The sequence below is a fragment of the Neofelis nebulosa genome, chromosome 2, assembly GCF_028018385.1.
Source record: "Neofelis nebulosa isolate mNeoNeb1 chromosome 2, mNeoNeb1.pri, whole genome shotgun sequence".
Lineage (NCBI taxonomy): Eukaryota > Metazoa > Chordata > Mammalia > Carnivora > Felidae > Neofelis > Neofelis nebulosa.
Window position 1 is genome coordinate 187,064,171 of NC_080783.1, and position 20,699 is coordinate 187,084,869.

Genomic DNA, 20,699 nt, shown 5'->3' on the forward strand with positions numbered 1-20,699 from the left:
TCCATTGCGTATATATATGTACCACATCTTCTTTATTCATTCATCCGTCAGTGGGCATTTGGGCTCTTTCCATACTTTGGCTATGGTTGATAAGCTAGCTAGAACTTATATAGCACTTATTAAATGTTAGACATTGTCCTTACTACCGTGTGTATATTAACACCTCTATACCAGTATTATCCTCATTTCACAAATAGCAAAAAGAGGTTAAATAACCCACTTAAGGTGGCCTCAGGAGCCAGGCTTTTAATCTCCTAAGTGTTTTGCCCAAACTGCTTTCCAACTGGACCAATAGAGGAAGGAGCTGACCAGGCCATAGCAGGACATTTAGAATTTATCTTTTGTGCAAAGGGACATTATTAAAGGGTTCGAGGGGCACCTGGATGGCTCAGTCTGTTAAGCATCTGATTCTTGGTTTTGGCTCAGATCATGATCTCACGGTTTGTGAGATCGGGCCCCATATCGGGCTCTGTGCTGCCAGTGTGGAGCTTGCTTGGGATTCTCTGTCCCTCTCTCTCTGTACCTCTCAAAGTAAATAAATATTTTAAAAATTTTAAAAAGAAAAGAGTTTGAAGCAGATGATGACTTATAAGGATTCCCCTGGCTGGTCCCATGAGGGACTAATATGCCATTCCAAGTGAGAAGATGGGTCAGGTCTGGTCAGGTCTTCATTTAACCGACTGAGCCACCTAGGTGCCCCTTCTTCCTGAGGTCTTTCTAAAACGTGCATTTGGTTGTGTGGCACTTAGGCTAAAAATCTTTTAATACCTTATTACTATTTAGATAATTAATGTTATTTTTATTTTTTTAATGTTTATTTATTTTTTAGAGAGACAGAGACAGAATGCGAGTGGGTTAGGGGCAGAGAGAGAGGGAGACACAGAATCCGAATCAGGCTCCAGGCTCTGAGCTGTCAGCACAGAGCCCGAGGCGGGGCTCGAACCTACAAGATCATGACCTGACCTGAAGTCAGACGCTCAATCGACTGAGCCACCCAGGCGCCCCTGATAATTCATATTCCAGAGCAAGGAATCTGGAATCTTCCAGTTCCCAACCGTCCATGCTCTATGACTGGTTCCTCAGTTCACCTGGCAAACTTCTAATTTTTCAAGACCAAACTGGTATTGTTCATCAGATCCTTTCCCACCTAGCAAGCTAAGTGCTTTCTTGTCAGTGTTGCCACAGAATCCTGTAATGTGTCTTGAGCAAAGACTGTAACTGACAAAGCACCATCTTTCTGCTTATGGCTCCTGTTCCCAGAAGACCTGGGACCTAGTAAGCACAGAACAAGGCAGAGCTTGGAAGCTTTACCACATCATTGAAACTGCTGGTATGGATTTGGCCTCCTAGGTAGAGTACAGAATCAGCACTATGGAAAGTTGCAGTAATATCTGTCCTTAGTAGGATAAGGTTCATACATGTCTCAGCCCTTCCCACACACCAGTCAACAGGTTGACTTTTTCCTCTTTCTTTATTGTTAGACACAATGTATAAACACGTAAAACAGGAAACAGCAGGGATCCTCTTGGGCCTCTAAAAACAGCAAGGAAGGAAGAGATCCCAGAAACTTTTTTTTTAGAGTACAAGACATAGTGGCTGAACCAAGGGCATGGAAGGCAGGCCAGAGCCAGCAGAGAGCTGGACTAAAGGCTCCTTTCCTCTCCCCAGCGCCAGGATAACCCGAGGGAGCCCTTTACCAGCAGCCAGTCCTCAGAGGCAGAAGGACACCCAAGGGAACTCTTTACCAGAGAGTCTTCCCCTCCTGGAGAGAAAGGCAACACCCAGAGTAACTAAAAGCTCTATCTTCCCACCCTTGCTCCCTGGAGAGCTGTAACCGAAGAAAAGGAGAGAAGTGTCCCTCGTCACTCTGACCCTCTCCCCAGCTGCCTCCATACTTGGCGTTTACCAAAGCCTTTTCCAGCTCAGACCCTGACTAGACCCACCAGGTGCCCAAAGTTTGCTGGGGAGGTTGGGGAGGGGAAGAGGCTGGGTGTGACACCAAACAGATCTTTTATTTGCAGTCGTCAGTGGGGCCGTTTCTTGTTGCTTATTTGTTTGCTGGCCTGCTCTTCCAGCTGCATGGCCAGGCGCAAGGCCTTGATGACATCTGGAGGGAAGGAGTGGTGGTGCACTGGGGGTTAGTGGGTGTTTCAGAAGCCCCGTTCCCTCAGGGCAGAGGCCCCATCCTCCAGCCACACCCACCTCGCAGGGCTGAGAAGTGCTTGGCTTGCTGGACCAGGGCAGACTCTGTCTTGTTCACAAATGTCTCCAGGTCATAGTCTGGCTGCTCAGTCATCTCAGAGAGCTCAAGCCAGCCTGGCCCTTGCTGCAATGACATGGGGGGACCTTGTCAGTTCAAAAATGACCAAATAAACTTAGCAAATTATTCCTGGGCCCCTACCATCTGCAATGCAGACTGTCTTGATGCCAAGCAGGAAATGGGAATAATAACTTTATTCTTTCACCCTGCTGGTCCCTAAATCCTACCAATTCTGCTTCTTAAATGGCACCTGAATCTCATGTCCTCACTCCAGTCTCATGGTGACCATGACCACACTCTGTCTAGGCTCCAACATCTCTCTTGAACTTTTTTTTTTAATGTTTATTTTTGAGACAGAGAGAGACAGAACATGAGTGCGGGAGGAGCAGAGAGAGAGGTGGACACAGAATCTGAAGCAAGTTCCAGGCTCTGAGCTGTCAGCACAGAGCCCAATGTGGGGCTCAAAGCCACAAAGTGTGAGATCATAACCTGAGCCAAAGTCAGGCACTTAACTGACTGAGCCACCCCGGTGTCCAGAACTTTTTTTTTTTTTAATGTTTATTTTTGAGAGAGAGAGAGAGAAGAGTGACAGAGAAAACATGGGGGAGGGGCAAAGAGAGGGACACACAGGATATGAAGTGGGCTCTGTGCTGACAGCAGCGAACCTGACGCAGGGCTCAAACTCACAAATCATGAGATCACGACCTGAGCCCAAGTCAGACACTTAACTGACTGAACCGCCCAGATGCCCTTCTTGAACTCTTTACAACAATCTCCTAATTTCCCATAACTCCTAAGTGCCTCTACTCATGCTCTCCCTCATTCCCAAACCAGACTCCACACTGCAGCCACAGTGATGTACCTAAAGCTGTGATAAGACCACGTCATCTGATCTGACCATACTCTGCTCCCTTCAAAGGTATCCACTGCCCTCATAACCAAGTCCAGGCCTTTGGAGTGAGCCATAGGTCTTTTAGCATCAGGTTACCTGTTGACCTAGACACATATTTAATCAATGTCCCTTGCTTACATCTTTTGCTTTGAGTAGAGTGAACCTCTCATTCTTTCTGAAAATACCATGTCCCTTCACACATTTGTACCCTGAGCACTCCAGGGAGGGAGGACATGCCTAAACGCTTACTCTTCATGTTCCCTTCTCATTTCTGAGTGGCCCAAGGTCCTTCTTTCTGCACTGCACCCTGCCCTGAATACCCCACTGGCAGAGTGCCCTCTTGGGCCTCCCCTCCCCTCTCCCTGTTCTCCCACAGCGGGAGTCACAGCAGCACCAGCATCTACCACTTACTATACACTAACCATGTGCTGGGCACTGTTTTAAAAGCATATCTCTTAATCTTCAGATGCAATCATCCTGTCTTGCCCACTGCAGAGATGAAGAAACTGAGGCCCAGTGATGCTAAATGACTTTCCTAAGGAAATCAGCTTATAAATAGAAGAGTCAGGGGAAAAAAAAAACAACTCAGAAGAGTCAGGATTGAGCATGTCTTACTTTAGGGCATGCTATCCATACTTGATGTTTTTGGTCCTTGGTTTTAGCACAGGAGTTGGCATATAGAAAGTACTCACCAAACATTCACTGAGTAAACAAGCCAAGATCTCTGCAAAGAAGTCACCCTCCAAAACCTCGATCAGGAACATAGAGGGGAGAGACTAGCTCTGGCTAGGAGGATGGAGGAAAGCCTGTGTAGGCCAGGCTGGAGAAAAGGGTATGGTAATTCATTGTTCTAGAACAGCTAGATGAATAGGTGGACAATTGAGGAATACTAGGTAAAGGTCTGCCTCTTGCCATCCCTACCTGAAGACCTGTGGGAGCAAAGCCCAGGTCATGCTCAAGGAATGGTTCTGAGCACTGCTGAGGGCCTGTGCTGGGGTGGATATCCAGTCCATCCCTAACCAGGACCAGCTCATCACCTGTATTATCTCCTTGAGCTCTTCCATGGCCCTCTCCTCCAACTCCCTGATCTGAGACATGGCTTCATTAAAGCTGGACATCTGCGAAGACAGTTCCTCCTCTTCTTTGGAGAACTGAGGGGCCAAAAGGAGAGGTACAACAGTATGGCCTAGTTTCCCTCGATAGGCCACGTTTCCATCCTGCCTGGCCCCACCCTACACCTTACATTGCTTGTGATCAGGGACCCATGGGAGCTGGCTTCCATCTCTTCTGTTTCCATTTGAGTTGGTTGCTCACCACTGGATCCACTGTGGGGGCTCAGCTCCTTGACCCTGAGGAACAAGAAGGTCTCAGATCCCACAGGAACCTCTTTGGCACTCACAGGACTGCAGCATCACTCAAACCATGAGGCTCGGCAGCTTTTACATCGGCCAAGATGACCCATGCTGGCTTCACATTAAGGCTTGAAGGGGACTGGGACATGTCTGAACTCAGATTCACTGAGTCACAGAAGAATATACAGTAGGCACCGAGGCTCCAGACTTCCTCCCTCTTCCTTTCCTCCCTCCTGCATCCGTCTCCCCATCCCACTGGTCATGGGTACTAGTACCTGTCCGCATATCTCAGTGTGTTTAAAGTATATTCGCAGGAGCTTATGCCTGGTGAGATCATGGCAATCTGCAAAACAGGGAAATAGGCAGTTAAGGGTTGAGGATCACAGGGTAGGGTAAAGGCGCTGGACTGCCTAGTACTGGATACTGCCAGGAGTCGTCTCTTTGAGCTGCTGACACCCACACAGTATTGGGGCGGAGAGCTTACTAAGCGCCTAGTCTGTGCCAGGCAATTTGCCCCAAGGGCACTGAAAACTAAGGCACGTTAAAAATTGGTTCCCTGCCTTTAAAGGTGCATCTGGATACCCGTTGTTTTATCTTTTATGGACTCTTTCACCAAGGTCACATCTCAAGGCTCTGTGGCTTAGCCAGAAATTCCTACCTTCCCTAGTAGACAGGGAAGAGGAGATTCCTTAGAGGGGAAGAAGGCAGATCCTAGCTAGCAGGCTTGTAGATAAAATAAGGAAGGGAACAAAAAGTCATTTGAGGCCATACCCCTTTCCTGTGTACTTAATTAGGAGCCAGTGAACCTGAGGGAAACCATAGAAGGGGAGAATTTTGCTCTCCTGCTTTCCCACAGGCCATCCTTCTGAATTCTGGGGCCCCTTTTCATCAGGCAAGGCCCCTTTGGACCCCAAACCAAGAGCTGCACAGACATATAGTAAAGGGAGCAGATCCTCTCCTTCCCTTTTGAATAGGCAAAGAGGAACCTGGTACTAAAAAGCAGTGGGGGATGCCCAGTAAAGTTTGAGCCTGGAAACCCAGGTAGCCAAGGGCACCAAGCCTTCTGCCCAGAGACAGGACTCAACGTCTTCCTATACCACCTCCAAAGTGACCCTACTCACCATGCAGGTCCTTGAGTTCTCCCCGATAAAGGAGTCCCTCAGCACCTGTGTCAGCTTGCTCTCTCGAAATGGGGTGTGAGCCTTGTTCTGTCCCAGGGCCCTGATGCACTCCTGTGGGGCAGCAGGAGCCACTGAGGTCCCGTTCTTCCTCTTGAGTTGCCCCTTCCCTCCCTCGCTCCCTCCCTCCTTCCACCAGCAGTCCTCCAGGCCAACCACCTGTTTAGGCCCTGCTACCTTCAGAGCCAGGAGACTCTTGTTGATTTCTGCACCCTCCATGCGAGTCTGCCGGTCAGCACTGGAAGTGTCCGCACCTCTCTCATTCCCTGCCAGATCCACCAAAGAGAACTTGCCATGCACTCTCCCTTTGGCCCGAAGAAGAATCTGGAAGCAGGCGTGGGAGCGGGAAGAGTTGGAGTTGGCAAATGTCTGCCCAGAAGTCCTGTGGCAAAGGAGGGCAAAGAAAGGTTATGAGCCACTGTGGCTCCCCAGAGTTCAAGCCACCCCACTCCACAGCACTGAGTTCTCTGTACAAAGGACACAGGTCAAGACTCTAAGCAGTCCTGTGTTTTCTTATCCCAGATTTCTGTTTTGCCCTTCCTGGGCAGCAGCTTTCCTTCTGCCTCCAGATCTGGCAAGTTTTCCTGGCAGTGAAAGTACTAGATTCTGTGCTAGGCCTTAGCCAGCCCAGAGGGCCCAAAAGCACATGGGGAAGGAGAGTTGCCTGTGTTGCAGGGCACATGAGGAGGAGGGGTTGTCATGAACCACTTGTGAAAGCTTGAGAGGCTTGGAGAGGGCAACCCCCTCCCTGGGCCTCCATAAGCCACCCAGCATTCCACTGCACCATGCCTGGTGGAAGAACACTTCCCTACCTCTGTATAGAAGCTATGACCCCATCCCTTCCAGCCCAGACTAGATCCAGAGCTTGTCTCCTACCACAGAGGGAGGGGACAGCAAGAAGAAACCTAGAGAAGTCAGGAAGGATGATTTGGGGTAAGGACCTGGAAATAAAGTCTACCTGGGTTAGATTTAAGACACTTGCTCCTGATGAGCCTCTTGCCCTGGGTCATCTGCCCTATTGAGAGTCCTTACAGCAGAGGCCCTCACAGCCCTCACCAAGCTGCAGAGAGTGGCGCTCTGTGGAAACAGCAATGGGCTCAGAGCGGGGGTCTATCACCTGAACCGGGCATTAGGTGGCCCCTTCCCCTCACCAGAACTCTGACCTGCAGGCACTGCCTATGTCGATCATCTTGATGACATCGTCAGCACAGCTAACCAGATGCTCCTGTAGCCCCACCACCTGCACCTGCTGTTTGCCGTCCTCCAGCACGCGCAGCTTAGCTTTCTTGTTGAGCAGATCAAACAGCTGTGCCAGTCAGGGGAACAAGGATAAGGCCATTAGGTCCTGGACACCCCACCTACACCCCCTCCTTCAGGGCCTGTCCCAGCTTAGATAAGAGCTGGCAGCAGAGAAGGCAGAGAGAAGCTAAGCTGGGTGGCGGGCAGTAGTACACTTGAAAGCTGAATCAGGCTGCCTCAGTTTGATATGACCCTGCTACTTTGCCAGCTATGGGAGCCTGGACCAGTACTTAACTACTCCAGGCTTATTCCTCATCTGCAGAATAATGATGGGAATACTTCCTCATAGGTTATAACGATTGAATGAGTTGAGACAAGTGCTTAGCACATGATACTACACCAATAATCAACATTAGCCATTATTATTATCAAGATCCTGCTGAGGAAAGCAACTCTGCAAAAGCAGAGTACAGAGGTAGAGGTAGAGGTAGAGGTAGAGGTAGAAGGTATGGAGTATAAGGGGTAGGGGAGAGAGTGAGAGAAAGAGAATATGAACATGAAAATTAATGTACACAATCAGGGAAAGAGTAGAAAGGTTTTAAGGAGGTGGGTCGAGGGAGGACAGGGCACACACAAGGCAAACCTCCCATGTGAGACATGTGAGAAGGAGCCCCGAGGAGTGTGTCTGCCATACTTGCTGAGCTTGGGCACCATCCCACCATCAGATGAAACCTCCCACAATGATAGGACAGAGCAGCCCATTAAAGGCTTGACAGCCCACAGGCTGCTTGGTTCCTACAATTTCTAGCCAACCTCAAGGTTTTAGAAAGTTCAGTGGCCCCAACAGTAGAGATGGCCTCCCTGCCAGCTAGCTACCTTCCCATTATAGATCTCAAAGAAGGTCACATAGACTTCCAGGCCCAGGTTCCGGTAGCGAGGCTGATTCTTCAGGAGGAAGACATCTCGGGCTATGAGAGAGAGCCTGGATTAAGTAAGCAACCTGCCTTTCTGTGCCCAACCCAAGTGGGGCAGAACACACTACTTACAGGCCATGGCATAGATCCCTTTGGATGCATTCTGGGCTTTCCCAGAGAGGTCTCCGCCCATAGTCTGCAAACGGAAGGGGCAGAAGACTGTGGTAAAGGACCCTGGGTCTAGGCCAGAGCACTAGTGGCTCCATTACCACAGTGGGCCACCACATCAAAGCTGAGAAGCTGTACCTGCTAAGGCATCTGGCACAACAAGAGTGTCCGGTGATAGGGCATCTGTACCAAGGGGACTTTCTGCAAGCAACTTACCTGCTTCCTTTACAGGGACCCAGTGTGACACCATGGGCTGGTTTGCTTCCTGCCCGGGCTGAATACTCACATGTGTCTTGCCACTTCCTGTCTGGCCATATGCAAAACAGGTTGCTTTTCCCCCTTCAAAGATTGTCTGGACCAGTGGCCTTGCTGTGAACCTGGGAGAAAGGACAGGAAAGAGTATACATCTCTCCCCAAAATGTGCTCCCTAGAATGTGGTCCTACTGCCCTTCCACTGCAGAACTACTGCAGTCTTCAATTCCTCCTTCCAAACAATAGCACTCCTCTTCTGCAAAGTGGTCCCACTGGACCCCAGCCCCACTTACAAATCTGAAATTCTCCCAGCCAACTGGGGAGGGCTGGACTGACCTGCCAAGAGTAAGCTGGTGGCCTACACTCTAACTGAGCCATCAGCCCTTTGTCTGACTCTGGAGACCCAAGATGAAACCCTGAGCTTAGTAGCTGACTGCCAGCATAAGAAACACTACAAAGATCAGAGGAAACCCTCTAAAGTAGGAGTCTAAAACATTTTAGGCTACATAGGTCTCTGTCACTTTTTTTTTTTTTTTTTAAGATTTCATTTTTAAGTAATCTCTGCACCCAAATGGGGCTAGAACTCACAACACTGAGATCAAGAGTTGCACCTTCCACTGACTGAGCCAGTCAGGCACCCCACTACCACATTAAAAAAAAAAATGTTTATTTATATGCGAACTAAATTGGATATAAATTTAAAAAATAAATTTAAAAAAAATTTTTGAGAGAGAGAGACAGCAAGCACACACCCAAGTCAGGGAGGGGCAGAGAAAGAGGGGGGACAAAGGATCCAAAGCAGGCTCCACGCTGACAGCAGAGAGCCCAACATGGGGCTCGAACCCAGAAACTGTGAGATCGTGACCTGAGCTGAGGTCAGATGCTTAACTGACTGAGGTACCCAGGTGCCCCTTACTGTCACATGTTTTTAAAAACGATCCTTTAAAAACACAGAAACCATTCATTCTTATTTTGAGAACCATATAAAAAGGAATTGCAGGGGCGCCTGGGTGGCTCAGTCAGTCAGTTAAGTGACTGACTTTGGCTCAAGTCATGATCTCATGGTTCGTGGGTTCGAGCCCAACATCAGGCTCTGTGCTGAACACTTGCTTGGAGCCTGGAGCCTGCTTCAGATTCTGTGTCTCCTTATCTCTCTGTCCCTCCCCAACTTGTGCTCTGTCTCATGCTGTCTCTCAAAAATAAATAAATAGATAGATAAATAAATAAATAAATAAAGGAATTGCAAACCAAATTTGGCCCATGGGCTATAGTTTGTCAACCTCTGGTCTAGAGCAGTGTTGTTTATAGAACTTTCTGTGGTGGTGGACATGTTCTTTACTGTGCTAATAGCAGCCACTACCACAGGTGGCTGTCAAGCTCTTAAAATGTGGCTAGTGTGACTAATGAATTGAATTCTGGGACACCTGGGCAGCTCAGCCAGCTAAGCATCTGATTTCAGCTCAGGTCATGATCTCACTGTGAGTTCAAGCCCTGCGTCGGGCTTTGTGCTGACAGCTCAGAGCCTGGAGCCTGCTTCAGATTCTGTGTCCTCCTCTGTCTCTGCCCCTCTCCTGCTTGTGCACGTGCTTTCTCTCTCTCAAAAATAAATAAACATTATGGGGCGCCTGGGTGGCGCAGTCGGTTAAGCGTCCGACTTCAGCCAGGTCACGATCTCGCGGTCTGTGAGTTCGAGCCCCGCGTCAGGCTCTGGGCTGATGGCTCGGAGCCTGGAGCCTGTTTCCGATTCTGTGTCTCCCTCTCTCTCTGCCCCTCTCCCGTTCATGCTCTGCCTCTCTCTGTCCCAAAAATAAAAAAAAAAAAATTAAAAAAAATAAATAAATAAATAAATAAATAAACATTAAAAAAAATTTTTTTTAATGAATTCTGAGACTCCTGGCTGGCTCAGTTGGTAGAGAAAGCAATTCTTGATCTCAGAGTTGTGAGTTCAAGCCAAAAAAAAAAAGAAAAAAAAAAAGAATTGAGTTCTTAATTTTATTTAACTTTCATTTGAATAGCCACATGAGGCTGGTGGTGCTGTATTAGACAGAGCGGTCCTAGTCTTTGCTGAGTCTGCTAAGCTCAGTGGGTAATGGAGTGGCTGCATAAGACACTGGAAGAATCCCTTCGACCTGCCCAACCCAGCCTCAGAGAGTACATTGGGTAATACCTCACTTGTAATCCATTTGAGGATGCACTGCTAAAGATGCAAAATGGGATGTGACAAGCCCAAACTGGGCCTTCCTGGTGCCAGGAGACAGAGCCAGAACCAACTCTGTAATGGCTGATCCAAAGAAAATATGAGGAGGCCAAGAAAGGCCTCAGAGATCAGTGTGGCGGTGAATAGTACAATATCCCACATTGACAAGAGGAAGGCTGGGAAAGGGAAATAAAAGAGGCCAAGAAACTAACCTGTAGACAACTTCATTTGAAGCTGTTTCATCAAATGCAAAGTCAAAGCAGAAGGCTTGGTTCTCCAGATACTTTGTTAAGTCCACTTTTAACTTGGGCTCATGGACCAAGAGGAGGCCTTTGCTGGGAACAGAAATCACATCAACTTCTTTCTTGGCCAATTCTGCAGAAGAAGAGTATTTCAGGGGATGATTCCTGGACATGGAGAAGGTCAGTCAGTCAAAAGCCTCCTTCTGACTGATCAGGGCTTACCTTGTTTATTTAGCGGGCGTTTCCTCACACAGACACATATCCTGTGCTCTTCGATCTTCAAAAGGATGAAAGAAGACAACCAACCACCAAAAGGTCAGAGCAATACTGAAAGAACTCCTCCTCTTCCAATCCCATGTCTGGCTCACTCAAGGGCCAAGACCTAACACTGGGACCCCAGCTCCACCATTAGTTACTCTCAAAAACAGTCAGGCAGCTTTGAATTTCCTTTCCAGTTTTCTCACCCTGCTGCCTACAGGTTTCAGTGCTACTTACACGATTATTAGTAAGGATCTAGCCAACCTATGGAAGTGAAGAGGGTGACACTTTATGCAGCTGACTCTCCCATCCAGCCTTGCTAGCTCCAGCCCATTAAAGGTATTAAAAATATCCTCAAGGGTAAGTGGAGATTCTTGCAAGCTCTCACATCCTTAAAGAGATTTGTCTCTCAATTGTACACACACTCAGGAAGGAGAGAGAGAAGCCTTTTTTAGGTTTACTTACAGGATCTGTCATAGTAAGTGGATGACATTCCAAAGTAGCCCGAAATTCTCTAATCATCCGGGCAAATTCCCAGTTTGGAAAGCTGCTGTCATACTCCTGTTTGGGACAAGGGCAAAAAAAGGACTGACTGCTGACAGGTAAATGCTCTCAGAGCTTAGTGCTGAAGCATCAGCAACAGCTCTTTATATACACACAGCCCTTCAGTTGACAAAGCCCTCCCACATCTTACCTTCCTCCCACCCTGGCTCTAGGCTGAGAACTCAGAAGCAAAGGCCCTGGGAACAGAGATTGGCGGTGGGGGATGGTAGGTTTTAGGCATGCATTCAACCACTCTAGGAACTAGGGCGAGGGCCACTGTCCCCTTCTTAGGAGACCAGCAGGTTGAGATTCCCTGGAGCAGTTAACCCAACTGAGGGGAAATGCTCCAAACTGGGACTTTATTGCAACCCCAAACCCCTGCCCCATATACACAATTAGGAGGTGGAGGTGGGGGTCGGGGGGGAAAGCAGGCAACTCTGCCCAGCAGCTCTGTTGGCCACTGCACTGTGATGGGTGTGCCTACTGGATGATCAGCATGAAATATTCCCCACCCAAAGGGCTTCAGAAAAATATCTGATTATTTTTTCCTGAATCCAGATGAAAAACCAGTTAAATTTCCTGGATATCAGAACTGGAGCCTCAGAAACGCTGGGGCCCAGCTGTATCTCTGCTGCTGGTGAGGTTGCAATTAAGAATGCCTGTCCAAAAACCCTTGACCTAAGAAAGGTACCTGAGCTCGCTTTATTCTTGTTTCAGAGTTCTGGGCCCTCTTCTCTTCTCGCTTGTTCTTCATTTTTTCCATTTCCTTCACAATACATGATTTCCTCCGAACTGGGGAAGAAGGAAGCCCACTTTTACCTGTCTAGGCCAGCCAGCCTACTCTTTTCCAGCTTTTCTATTGAGTCATGGGCCATTCCCAGGCCTAGGCCTTCCTTAGACCCTTGCTCTTAAACCACCATATGCAAGGAGAGGAAGCAATGGATATGACTCTATCCGTTGTAGGCTAAGCCTGCAAAGTAAAGACCTGCACAAGTGCTCTAGGCCTAACCCAAGCTCTCTCCGTGTCTCTGTGGCATTTTCTCAACAACCACAAGAGGTGATACCATCCCTGATTGATTTTGATGGGCATTCAGGGCTGTTTTTCAGGTGTTGGTCAAGACTTGAGCTATGGCAACACCTCAGCTACATTAGAGGGCTCCTGCCAGCTGGTGGGAACAAGGTCACCTCTTGTGAAAGACTGATGCGATGGCCACAGGAAATATGCCCCCACGTGATAAACATGATTTGAAGTCAGGTGCCAAAGCAGGCTAGGTTTGGGAGAGGATATAACAACCTGTCCTGCACTAGGAGCAGGCAGCAGACAGCTCAGTGTGTCTACCTGAGTTCACAGGGTTTGCAGAAGAGCTGCCTCGGATGGAATGGACTTGCTCTTCCACCTCCTCACTGACCATCGTCAATGGTATTTCAGCCACTGCAGGGCAGGAGGGCCTAGGGGGTCCAGCTGTGGGGGAACAAGAGTCATTGGAGAAGCAGGCAGGCATACCAGAGCTGTACTCCTCTGAGCCCTAGCAGGTTGTGTGTCAGGAGGAGTGCAACTGACTGCCAGCTCAGCAAAACCTTGGGCTCCCACCGTGTGAGCAGAGCTTGGGCTTTTCCCGTCACTTCAGCCCAAACCCTGAACCCAACCAGTCTCTACAGGGGCTGACTCCTGGGATCAAAAGTCTTAGAGGATAGGGTGTCTAGCTGGCTCAGTCGGTAGAGCATGCGACTCTTCATCTCAGGGTTGTAAGTTTGGTGTAGAGATTACTTAAAAATAAAATCTTTAAATAAAAAAGAATATATATCTTTGAAGGTATGTGAGTAGCTCAGCATGGACTTCACCACAAAGGTAAAGCCTCTAAAGGCCTAAAGACTTTAGGCTTCATCCAAGCTTGGGTTCTCAGGCCAGGGCGTATTTGGAAGAAAAAGCCAGACTTCTCCAAGTCTTGGAACCTGGGTTAAGAGGGACAAAGACTGAAAAGCCAGGAGTAACAGAAACCTGAGCAACAACATATTGATTCAACCCCAGAAAGCCCATGACAACTTGCTACTTCCCATACCTGGCTGTGACCCTCTTGTTTACATTCATTTTATTAGAGCTGAATTTGATACATGTAAGATGTAATGACTGTCTATCTTACACAATCTGTACCTGCTTTATCTAATAAAAGTTTACAATTAAAAATATTTTTCAAATTCTATTTATATAAAGTCCAAAAAGGGAAAAATCTAATTTATGGTATCAGAAGTCAAGATTATAGGTACTTAATATAGGGGCTTATGAACTGGAAGGGAACTTGAGGGGGATTTTTGGGTTGCTCATAATGCTTTGATTGAGTTATGTGAGTACGTTCGGTTTGTGAACTAAATAATATGGTCGCTTTTCTTTGTGTGTGTGTAATGTTTCAATAAAATTAAAGAGTAAAATTAAATGATTTCCAAATAAGGGAGCAGAATAGAACTGAAGACAGGGGAGTGTAGAAATCTCAGGATATTTCAGAACAGGGACAGGGCAATATATGAGCAGCTGCTACAGAGCCTCAAACAGGAAAAACAAATTCATTACTCACTGGGAACTGAAAACTGCTTGCGGGAATTTGTAGACGCTGGTAGCTCCACCTCCATATCATTCTCCTGAGTGGTAATTCGAACCTCCGAGACAGTGGACATTCGGGTGGAGCGGCCTCTGAGACCTGAAACACCAAGGGCAGCAGCAGCCAATCAGTGGGGCATGATCAGGAGGGCCGATGGGGGCCACTAGGGGGCAACCCTCCAAGATTCTGTATAGGGTGGGATGGGTCCAGATCACCAGGAAAGAGCCCAACTTCCCACTCCTTCCACCCAAGGAAAGGAAAAATTAGAAAGGCCAAGTACTAGTGACCCCAAAACTAATCTATTCACATTCTGCCAATCTGAGAGCTCCTAAGGTCAAGGATATCTCCCACAAGAGCAACTGTGCTGAGTAAATGGAGGGACCTACAGCCAATCCGAAATCCTTTCTGAAAAGACAGACCTAATCCCTGGAAAAAAGCATTATTAACCTTAACAGCAGCAACACCTATCATTGTACAATCTTCCCATACTTCAAAACAACATTGTAAGGTAAATATCAATCTTCCCATCTGATGGAAGGGGACAATAAGGCTCAGAGAAATTAAGGAACTTCCACACTGTAGTAAGTGTTGGAGCCAGGATGTTAACCCAAAACTGTTAGATTCCAAAGTCTGGGATTTGGATTTTGGATTTTTCCACTGCTTCAGGATGCTTTACAGAGCCAGACCTGGGGCACATCATCAGAAACCCATGGGTCAGCTACACTGATTTTCTGGAATCTTATAAGAATGCTTAACTGAGAGAAACAACTGAGTTATATTTGAATTCTTATTAATTTCTACCTATTTATATAGTTTCCCTCCATAAGAGAGAAACAATTCATCACCTATAAAGTAAGTCAGAAATTTGGAAATAGAACATATGGTACAGGGGCACGTGAGTGGCTCAGTCAGTTAAGTGTCCGACTTCAGTTCAGGTCATGATCTCACAATTTGAGTTTGAGCCCCCCACATTGAGCTCTGCTGTTAGCACAGCACCTGCTTTGGATCCTGTCTCCTCCTCTCTCTGCCCCTCCCCCACTCATTCTCTTGCTCATTCTCTCTCTCTCTTTCTTTCTTTCTTTCTTTCTTTCTTTCTTTCTTTCTTTCTTTCTTTCTTTCTTTCTTTCTTTCTTTTCTCTTTCTTTCTCTCTCCCCCCTCCCTCCCTCTCTCTGCCCCTCCCCTGCTCACACTGTCTCTCTCTCAAAATAAATACACTTAAAAATTTAAAAAAAAGCACTTCTTGAAGTATGATTGAAATACCAAAAACTGTAGATATCGTATGTGTTTAACTCGATATTTTGGAGATAAGTAAACACCCATGAAACTATCATTATAATCAATGCTATAAACTTATCCATCTCTTCCTAAGGTTTGCTCCCACTCTCTTTGCTTTGTATTTTGTTTATTTTTGTTTTGTGGTTAGGGTATTTATCATAAGATCCACCCTCATCATAAAATTTTAAGTATATAATTCAGTGTTGTTAATCACAGGCCAGATGTACATTAGATCTCGAGGACTTATTTCTCATAACTGAAACTTTGTACCTTTTGACCAAAACCTCCCTGTAGGTTCGATTCTTCTTCACTAAGATGCTTAGAAGACAGGGCAGGACTCAGCCCACACAGAGCCACCGGCTAAAGTGGAGCAATGAGTCTATTTCACAGCTTCCTGTGCCCCAGAAATATTATCCTGGGCTCAAACCCCATGACGATAAGCCAGTAAAAATCTATTTACCTTCCTTAGGAGCAGGAATTTTGGAGTTGACTGATCTGCGTTTTTGTTTCTGTAAAATAAAAACAAAAACATCACAATATGTGGTTCCTATCAATTTTCAAGGACTTATCTTAGATCCATGTGTTATGCTGAAGTCCTAGGCAGTTCCAGAAAATCAGCAAAAGCCAACAAGCCAAGCAAATCATCTGGGGCACTGGTTCAGCCAGATGACAAGCACCTACCTGGACTGTTACATTTTCCTGCAGGGGCAGATTGTCTTTTGGGTGTAAGGGAAGAAGTTGTAAAAGCTCTGGGTTTATTGCGGCCACATCATCAAAATCAATCTGCAAAGAGTAAGTAAAAAATTTCAGTGGAACAACATAGCTTCTTCAACCCAACTGCATCTCTACAACCAATGCTAGTACTTCTAGATTCAGACACTATCAACTTTTAAGTTCCACCAAGTACCAACAACTATAAACAAATAGCCCTTAGTCACGGTTTACCATCTAGATGAATACTGGTTTCTGATTGCCAAGCCAATGGTAGATGTTGATGATGAGAACGAGGTAAAGAGGAGGGCAGACAGATAGGTAACCAGTCAGGTAGTCCACAGTAGATGTAGGCCACTTGGTTTCCCTACTGTTCTGCTGGGCAGTGAGGTCCTGCTGGGCACAGTCCCCTGAGCACCTCTTGCTAGATGACACGGAGGAGGAAACAAGTTCTAACTGTCCCGGCAATAGTCAAACTGGAGGGCCCTTCAGGATCTTATGGGCGGGGACAAGTTTCCAAGAGCTGCTACCTAACCCTAAGTCTACCTACATTTTCTACTGGGCCCAGAAACTTCTTCCCCAATAACAACTTCCTGCACATGCCTGCAGTTGAGGTCACAATTCTAGGTTTACATCACCAGAGCCCTGCCACCCTCCAGCAGCAACTCAAACTTCATCAGCATACTTCACAGCAGTTCAAACACACCAAAATAGTACCAACCAATCTTTTTTTTTTTTTAAGTTTTTTTTTTTTAATGTTTTTATTTATTTTTGAGACAGAGAGAGACAGAGCATGAGCAGGGGAGGGGCAGAGAGAGAGGGAGACACAGAACCTGAAGCAGGCTCCAGGCTCTGAGCTGTCAGCACAGAGCCCGACGTGGGGCTCGAACTCACAGACTGTGAGATCATGACCTGAGCTGAAGTCGGATGCCAACCGGCTGAGCCACCCAGGTGCCCCAGTACCAACCAATCTTGAAATGTTTCAGAGCTGAAGCATGTACTCCAGGGTGAAAGCTTTAACTCCTACAATGCAACCTATATTTATTAATTAGCTTATTCAAACATTTATTAGGCACAATTAAGGCAATAGGGGGAAGATATTCAAAGATGAATTAACACATATATTGCCCTGGCCTTCAGTTAGCTCCTATTCTTTTTTCTTTTTTAAGTTTACTTAAGAGAGAGAGAGAGAGAGATTGAGAGAGAGAGAGAGAGAGAGAGAGAGAATGCTCACATAAAGGGCAGAGAGAGAGAATCCCAAGCAGGCTCTGCACCATCAGTGCGGAGCCAGACATGGGGGTTGAACTCATAAACAGTGAGATCATGACCTGAGCTGAAGTTGGATGCTTAAATGACTGAGTCACCCAGGTGCCCCTAATTAGCTCATATTCTAATGGAAAAGCTATATGCACAGAAGGCAAGAAACCAAAGCAGCACAGGATAAACAGGGACAGAGTACTGTTTAAAAGCAAAAGCTCACGGGTACTTTAATAACCACACTTTTGTCCCCAATTCTTGGACAGCTATAGACCCTTACTACACATTCCTCCCATTTCCAACACTTAAACCATAGAAAACAGACAATATAGGAGATCAATGTTTTAACCCTAGTTCTGACATTAACTCTCACACTGATGATTCAGAGTGAGCATCCCAGGAGGAAGGAGTAAGAGTGACAGTGTGAAGGCAGCAAGGCACCAGGCATGGACACAAAGTGGGGACCTGATGCATTTGACCCTGACACAGCATACTTTGGAAGAGTGTGTGGTACAAAGAAAAAAGTTTTTATCCTGAAAAAGCTTTGAATGCCTCACTAAGAAGTTTAGACCTTATTCCAAAGGCAGTATCTGAGCTGGTGTGAGACCCAACAAGAGGTATATTTCTAAACAAACAACAAAAATAAGCAAACAAAAATCATAAGGAACTTCTAATAGCTGGATGAAAAGAATTTTAGGAAACTCTTGATTTAAGAGCAGATATTGTAAAGTATTCAATCCTTTTATTTCTAAAATATACCACTAAGTATCTGCTTACCTACCATAAGGCACTATGCTAGACAAGTCCTTTACATGTGTTATCTCATTAAGTTCCATGAAGAGGGTCCAGGTCTGTCTTATTCACTTCAGTATTCCGTCTGGCATTTTGGAACCAGTACAAAAGTATCTGTTGAACAAATCCTCACAATAACCTTATTAAGTAGATATTATCATCCTCATTTTTTTGGTAAGGAAACTGATTTTCTAAGAGAGGTGGAAGCATGTCTGAGAACACAAAATAGTGGCAGAGCCAGACTAGAATCCAGGTTTCCATACTCCTAGCCCAGTGAAATTTTTACCACACCACAATGCCTCTAAAACATAAATGCCTTAGTCACATCTCTCCTCTTCTCAAAATCTTCCCAAGGCTCCCAAGTACCTACAGAATAAAACCTTAAACATCTTAGTGCCAGAGATGATAACCCTCTGGTCCCCCCTTTCAACTGTCCAGCATCCTGAGCCTTCCCACTGCCTGGAGCAAGCTTCTTCTCTAGTCTCGATGAAGGCCATCTATCTCACTATTGTTTCTGCTACACCTTCCCACCACATCCCCACCAGTCAAGCTCATCCTCAGTGAGTTACTACCTCTGAGCTGCTCAAGCACTATTCATCTGTGCCATTTATCACAAGTTGCCTTCTGTTACTTGGGGTTTCAGAAACATACTTTTGTCTCAACTGGGTTATCAGATTTGCTCCCCAAACTGATATTGTAGGTAGTTTGCACTCAGAAGCTAGCGTAGGTAAGCAAGGTTTTAGGATTCTGTGCAGTTTGTCTTCTTCAAACACACCAGAAACTGTTGATTGCTTCAATTTAGATCAGGCCCAACTAAATAAAATCCTAATAGGTCCAAAGAGGACCATGTTCAAGATTAGGGAGGACAAGGCAGGATCAGAAATAAGGTTCTCACAAGTTCCATTTCCACAGAAAGCTTTTTGTTTTTAAAGTAATCTCTCTGTCCAATGTGAGGCTCGAAATCAGGACCCCGAGTCGCATGCACTACCAACTGAGCCAGCCAGATGCCCCTTCACACAGATCTTATAGGGAGTAAAGTGCTAAATGTGGCAGAGGCATTTTCACAGAACTTACCTCTTTGCCCTTTGTGGCACCTCCTTCTGTCCATTCCACTGAAACACAGGATTTCTCCAAGTTCACAGTCCTTACATTAGCACTGTGAATTATACCTACAGTATAAAAAGTCCAGAATTTACCCATCTTTTTCACTTTTAGGATCCCACAGAGATTCTCAACGTGGAGTTGGCCTGAAGGAAGGAACAGCTGCCTTTTTCTTTCTTTTTAACACTAGGAAACAAATACAACCCCTGGCTTTTAACATTCAACTCCTCACCTTTCGAACATCCCACGGTGAGGTAGGCAGGGAACAGGTCTTAAAACTGAGCTGCAGGGAATAAGGATTCATTCCCACTCAAAAGAGGGCCTACAGTGAGTGAAGGTATGTCTGGGCAGGGGAGTCACTCTAGTTCTTGGGTACTGTTCCTCAACTCCCACTGACGCTCTGGCGCCCTCGGGTTGCCCTACGAGACGGTTATGTCTGACCATTCTCCTAATGACAGGGTATTCCACCTGCCAGAGATTTGGTAGCTGCTTAACCAAAAAAAAGAGGGCAGAACTTCAAGCTCCTGAAAAGCAGGGATCTTTTCTACTGATTAACCCTGAATCCCAGTGCCTGACATACTGCAAGTGCGGAATATTTAGAGGAGAGTAAAGGGGCCAGGAAGCCGAGGTCCCTACAAGGGCATAGCAATTTCAGCGGAGAAGTCTGGAAGTGAAGTGAATTTAGCAACCCTAATTTTCCTGGGAGGTCCTCTGACAGGGAGGAGCCCCGCCCACTGCCGAGGATGGGAAGGGGACCCACAGCCAGCGCAGAGGCCCCTGCACCTGGGTAGAAGAGACGCAACGCTAGTGCAGAGACCCAGACCGGGTGGAAGCGGGGAAATCCCTAACAGCATCTCGGCCCTGCCGTTTGGGGAGGGGCAGTAATTTCGGCCATCTCACAGCCCACAGGTCCCCTTGGCCTCGCGACCCAGCCCCTCACCATTACTGCGTTGGATCTTGATGGTGAGACCGGGAAACAGGCGAGCCTGTAGCGACGAGTCCATGGGCAGTCGCGGGGAAAAGAAACGCGAAATACAAACAACCACAGCTCCGCTAACCCTACGAAGTCTTAACGCCGCGCAAACCGCCGCAGTTTAAATCCCGCGCGCCAGCGTCCCTGAGAACGTCATCACGCTGTCGCCGGCCTCGCTACCGCCAGTCCGCGGCGCCCTCCGCAGGCTTTTGGGATATGTAGTCTACGGTCGGTTTTCCGGCGCCTAAGACCGCCCATCCGTCTGGTCACACCCCTGCGCGCTGGGGCTCCTGGGAGCTTGGCCCGTACTCCGCGCTGCTGGTAGCCTGTTTCGGGTGTCTTACTGAGAGCCTGCTGCGCGACTGGCCTCCCCAAAACTGAGAAACTCCAGTATGGTGTTTGAGACCGAGTGCTGTTGGGCCCCTACAGACATGGGTTCCAATCCCGACTTCTTCAGTTACTAGCTCAGTGATCTTGAGCAGGTTAGAAACTGGACTCGG

General features: G+C 47.0%; 1 protein-coding gene across 4 annotated transcripts; it reads right to left on the reverse strand.

The window, feature by feature from the left end:
• Window positions 1-1,452: 1,452 nt before the first annotated feature.
• Window positions 1,453-20,328, reverse strand: KIF2C (kinesin family member 2C). Of its 4 annotated transcripts, XM_058717657.1 has the most exons (21): window positions 20,167-20,328; window positions 19,200-19,294; window positions 16,047-16,148; window positions 15,826-15,874; window positions 14,066-14,188; window positions 12,835-12,957; window positions 12,187-12,287; window positions 11,418-11,513; window positions 10,917-10,971; window positions 10,665-10,827; window positions 8,290-8,380; window positions 7,968-8,031; window positions 7,798-7,889; window positions 6,846-6,988; window positions 5,860-6,064; window positions 5,626-5,736; window positions 4,780-4,847; window positions 4,396-4,501; window positions 4,190-4,303; window positions 2,203-2,326; window positions 1,453-2,107 (listed from the first exon to the last, which is right to left on the reverse strand). In XM_058717657.1, the coding sequence occupies exons 1-21, from the start codon at window positions 20,228-20,230 to the stop codon at window positions 2,025-2,027; spliced, it is 2,172 nt and encodes a 723-aa protein (XP_058573640.1). In that variant the 5' UTR covers window positions 20,231-20,328; the 3' UTR covers window positions 1,453-2,024. The 4 variants fall into 4 exon arrangements, with proteins under 4 accessions (XP_058573640.1, XP_058573641.1, XP_058573643.1 ...); XM_058717658.1 differs by lacking the exon at window positions 12,835-12,957; XM_058717660.1 differs by lacking the exons at window positions 19,200-19,294; window positions 20,167-20,328 and adding an exon at window positions 18,115-18,222.
• Between the last annotated feature and the right edge of the window lie 371 nt (window positions 20,329-20,699).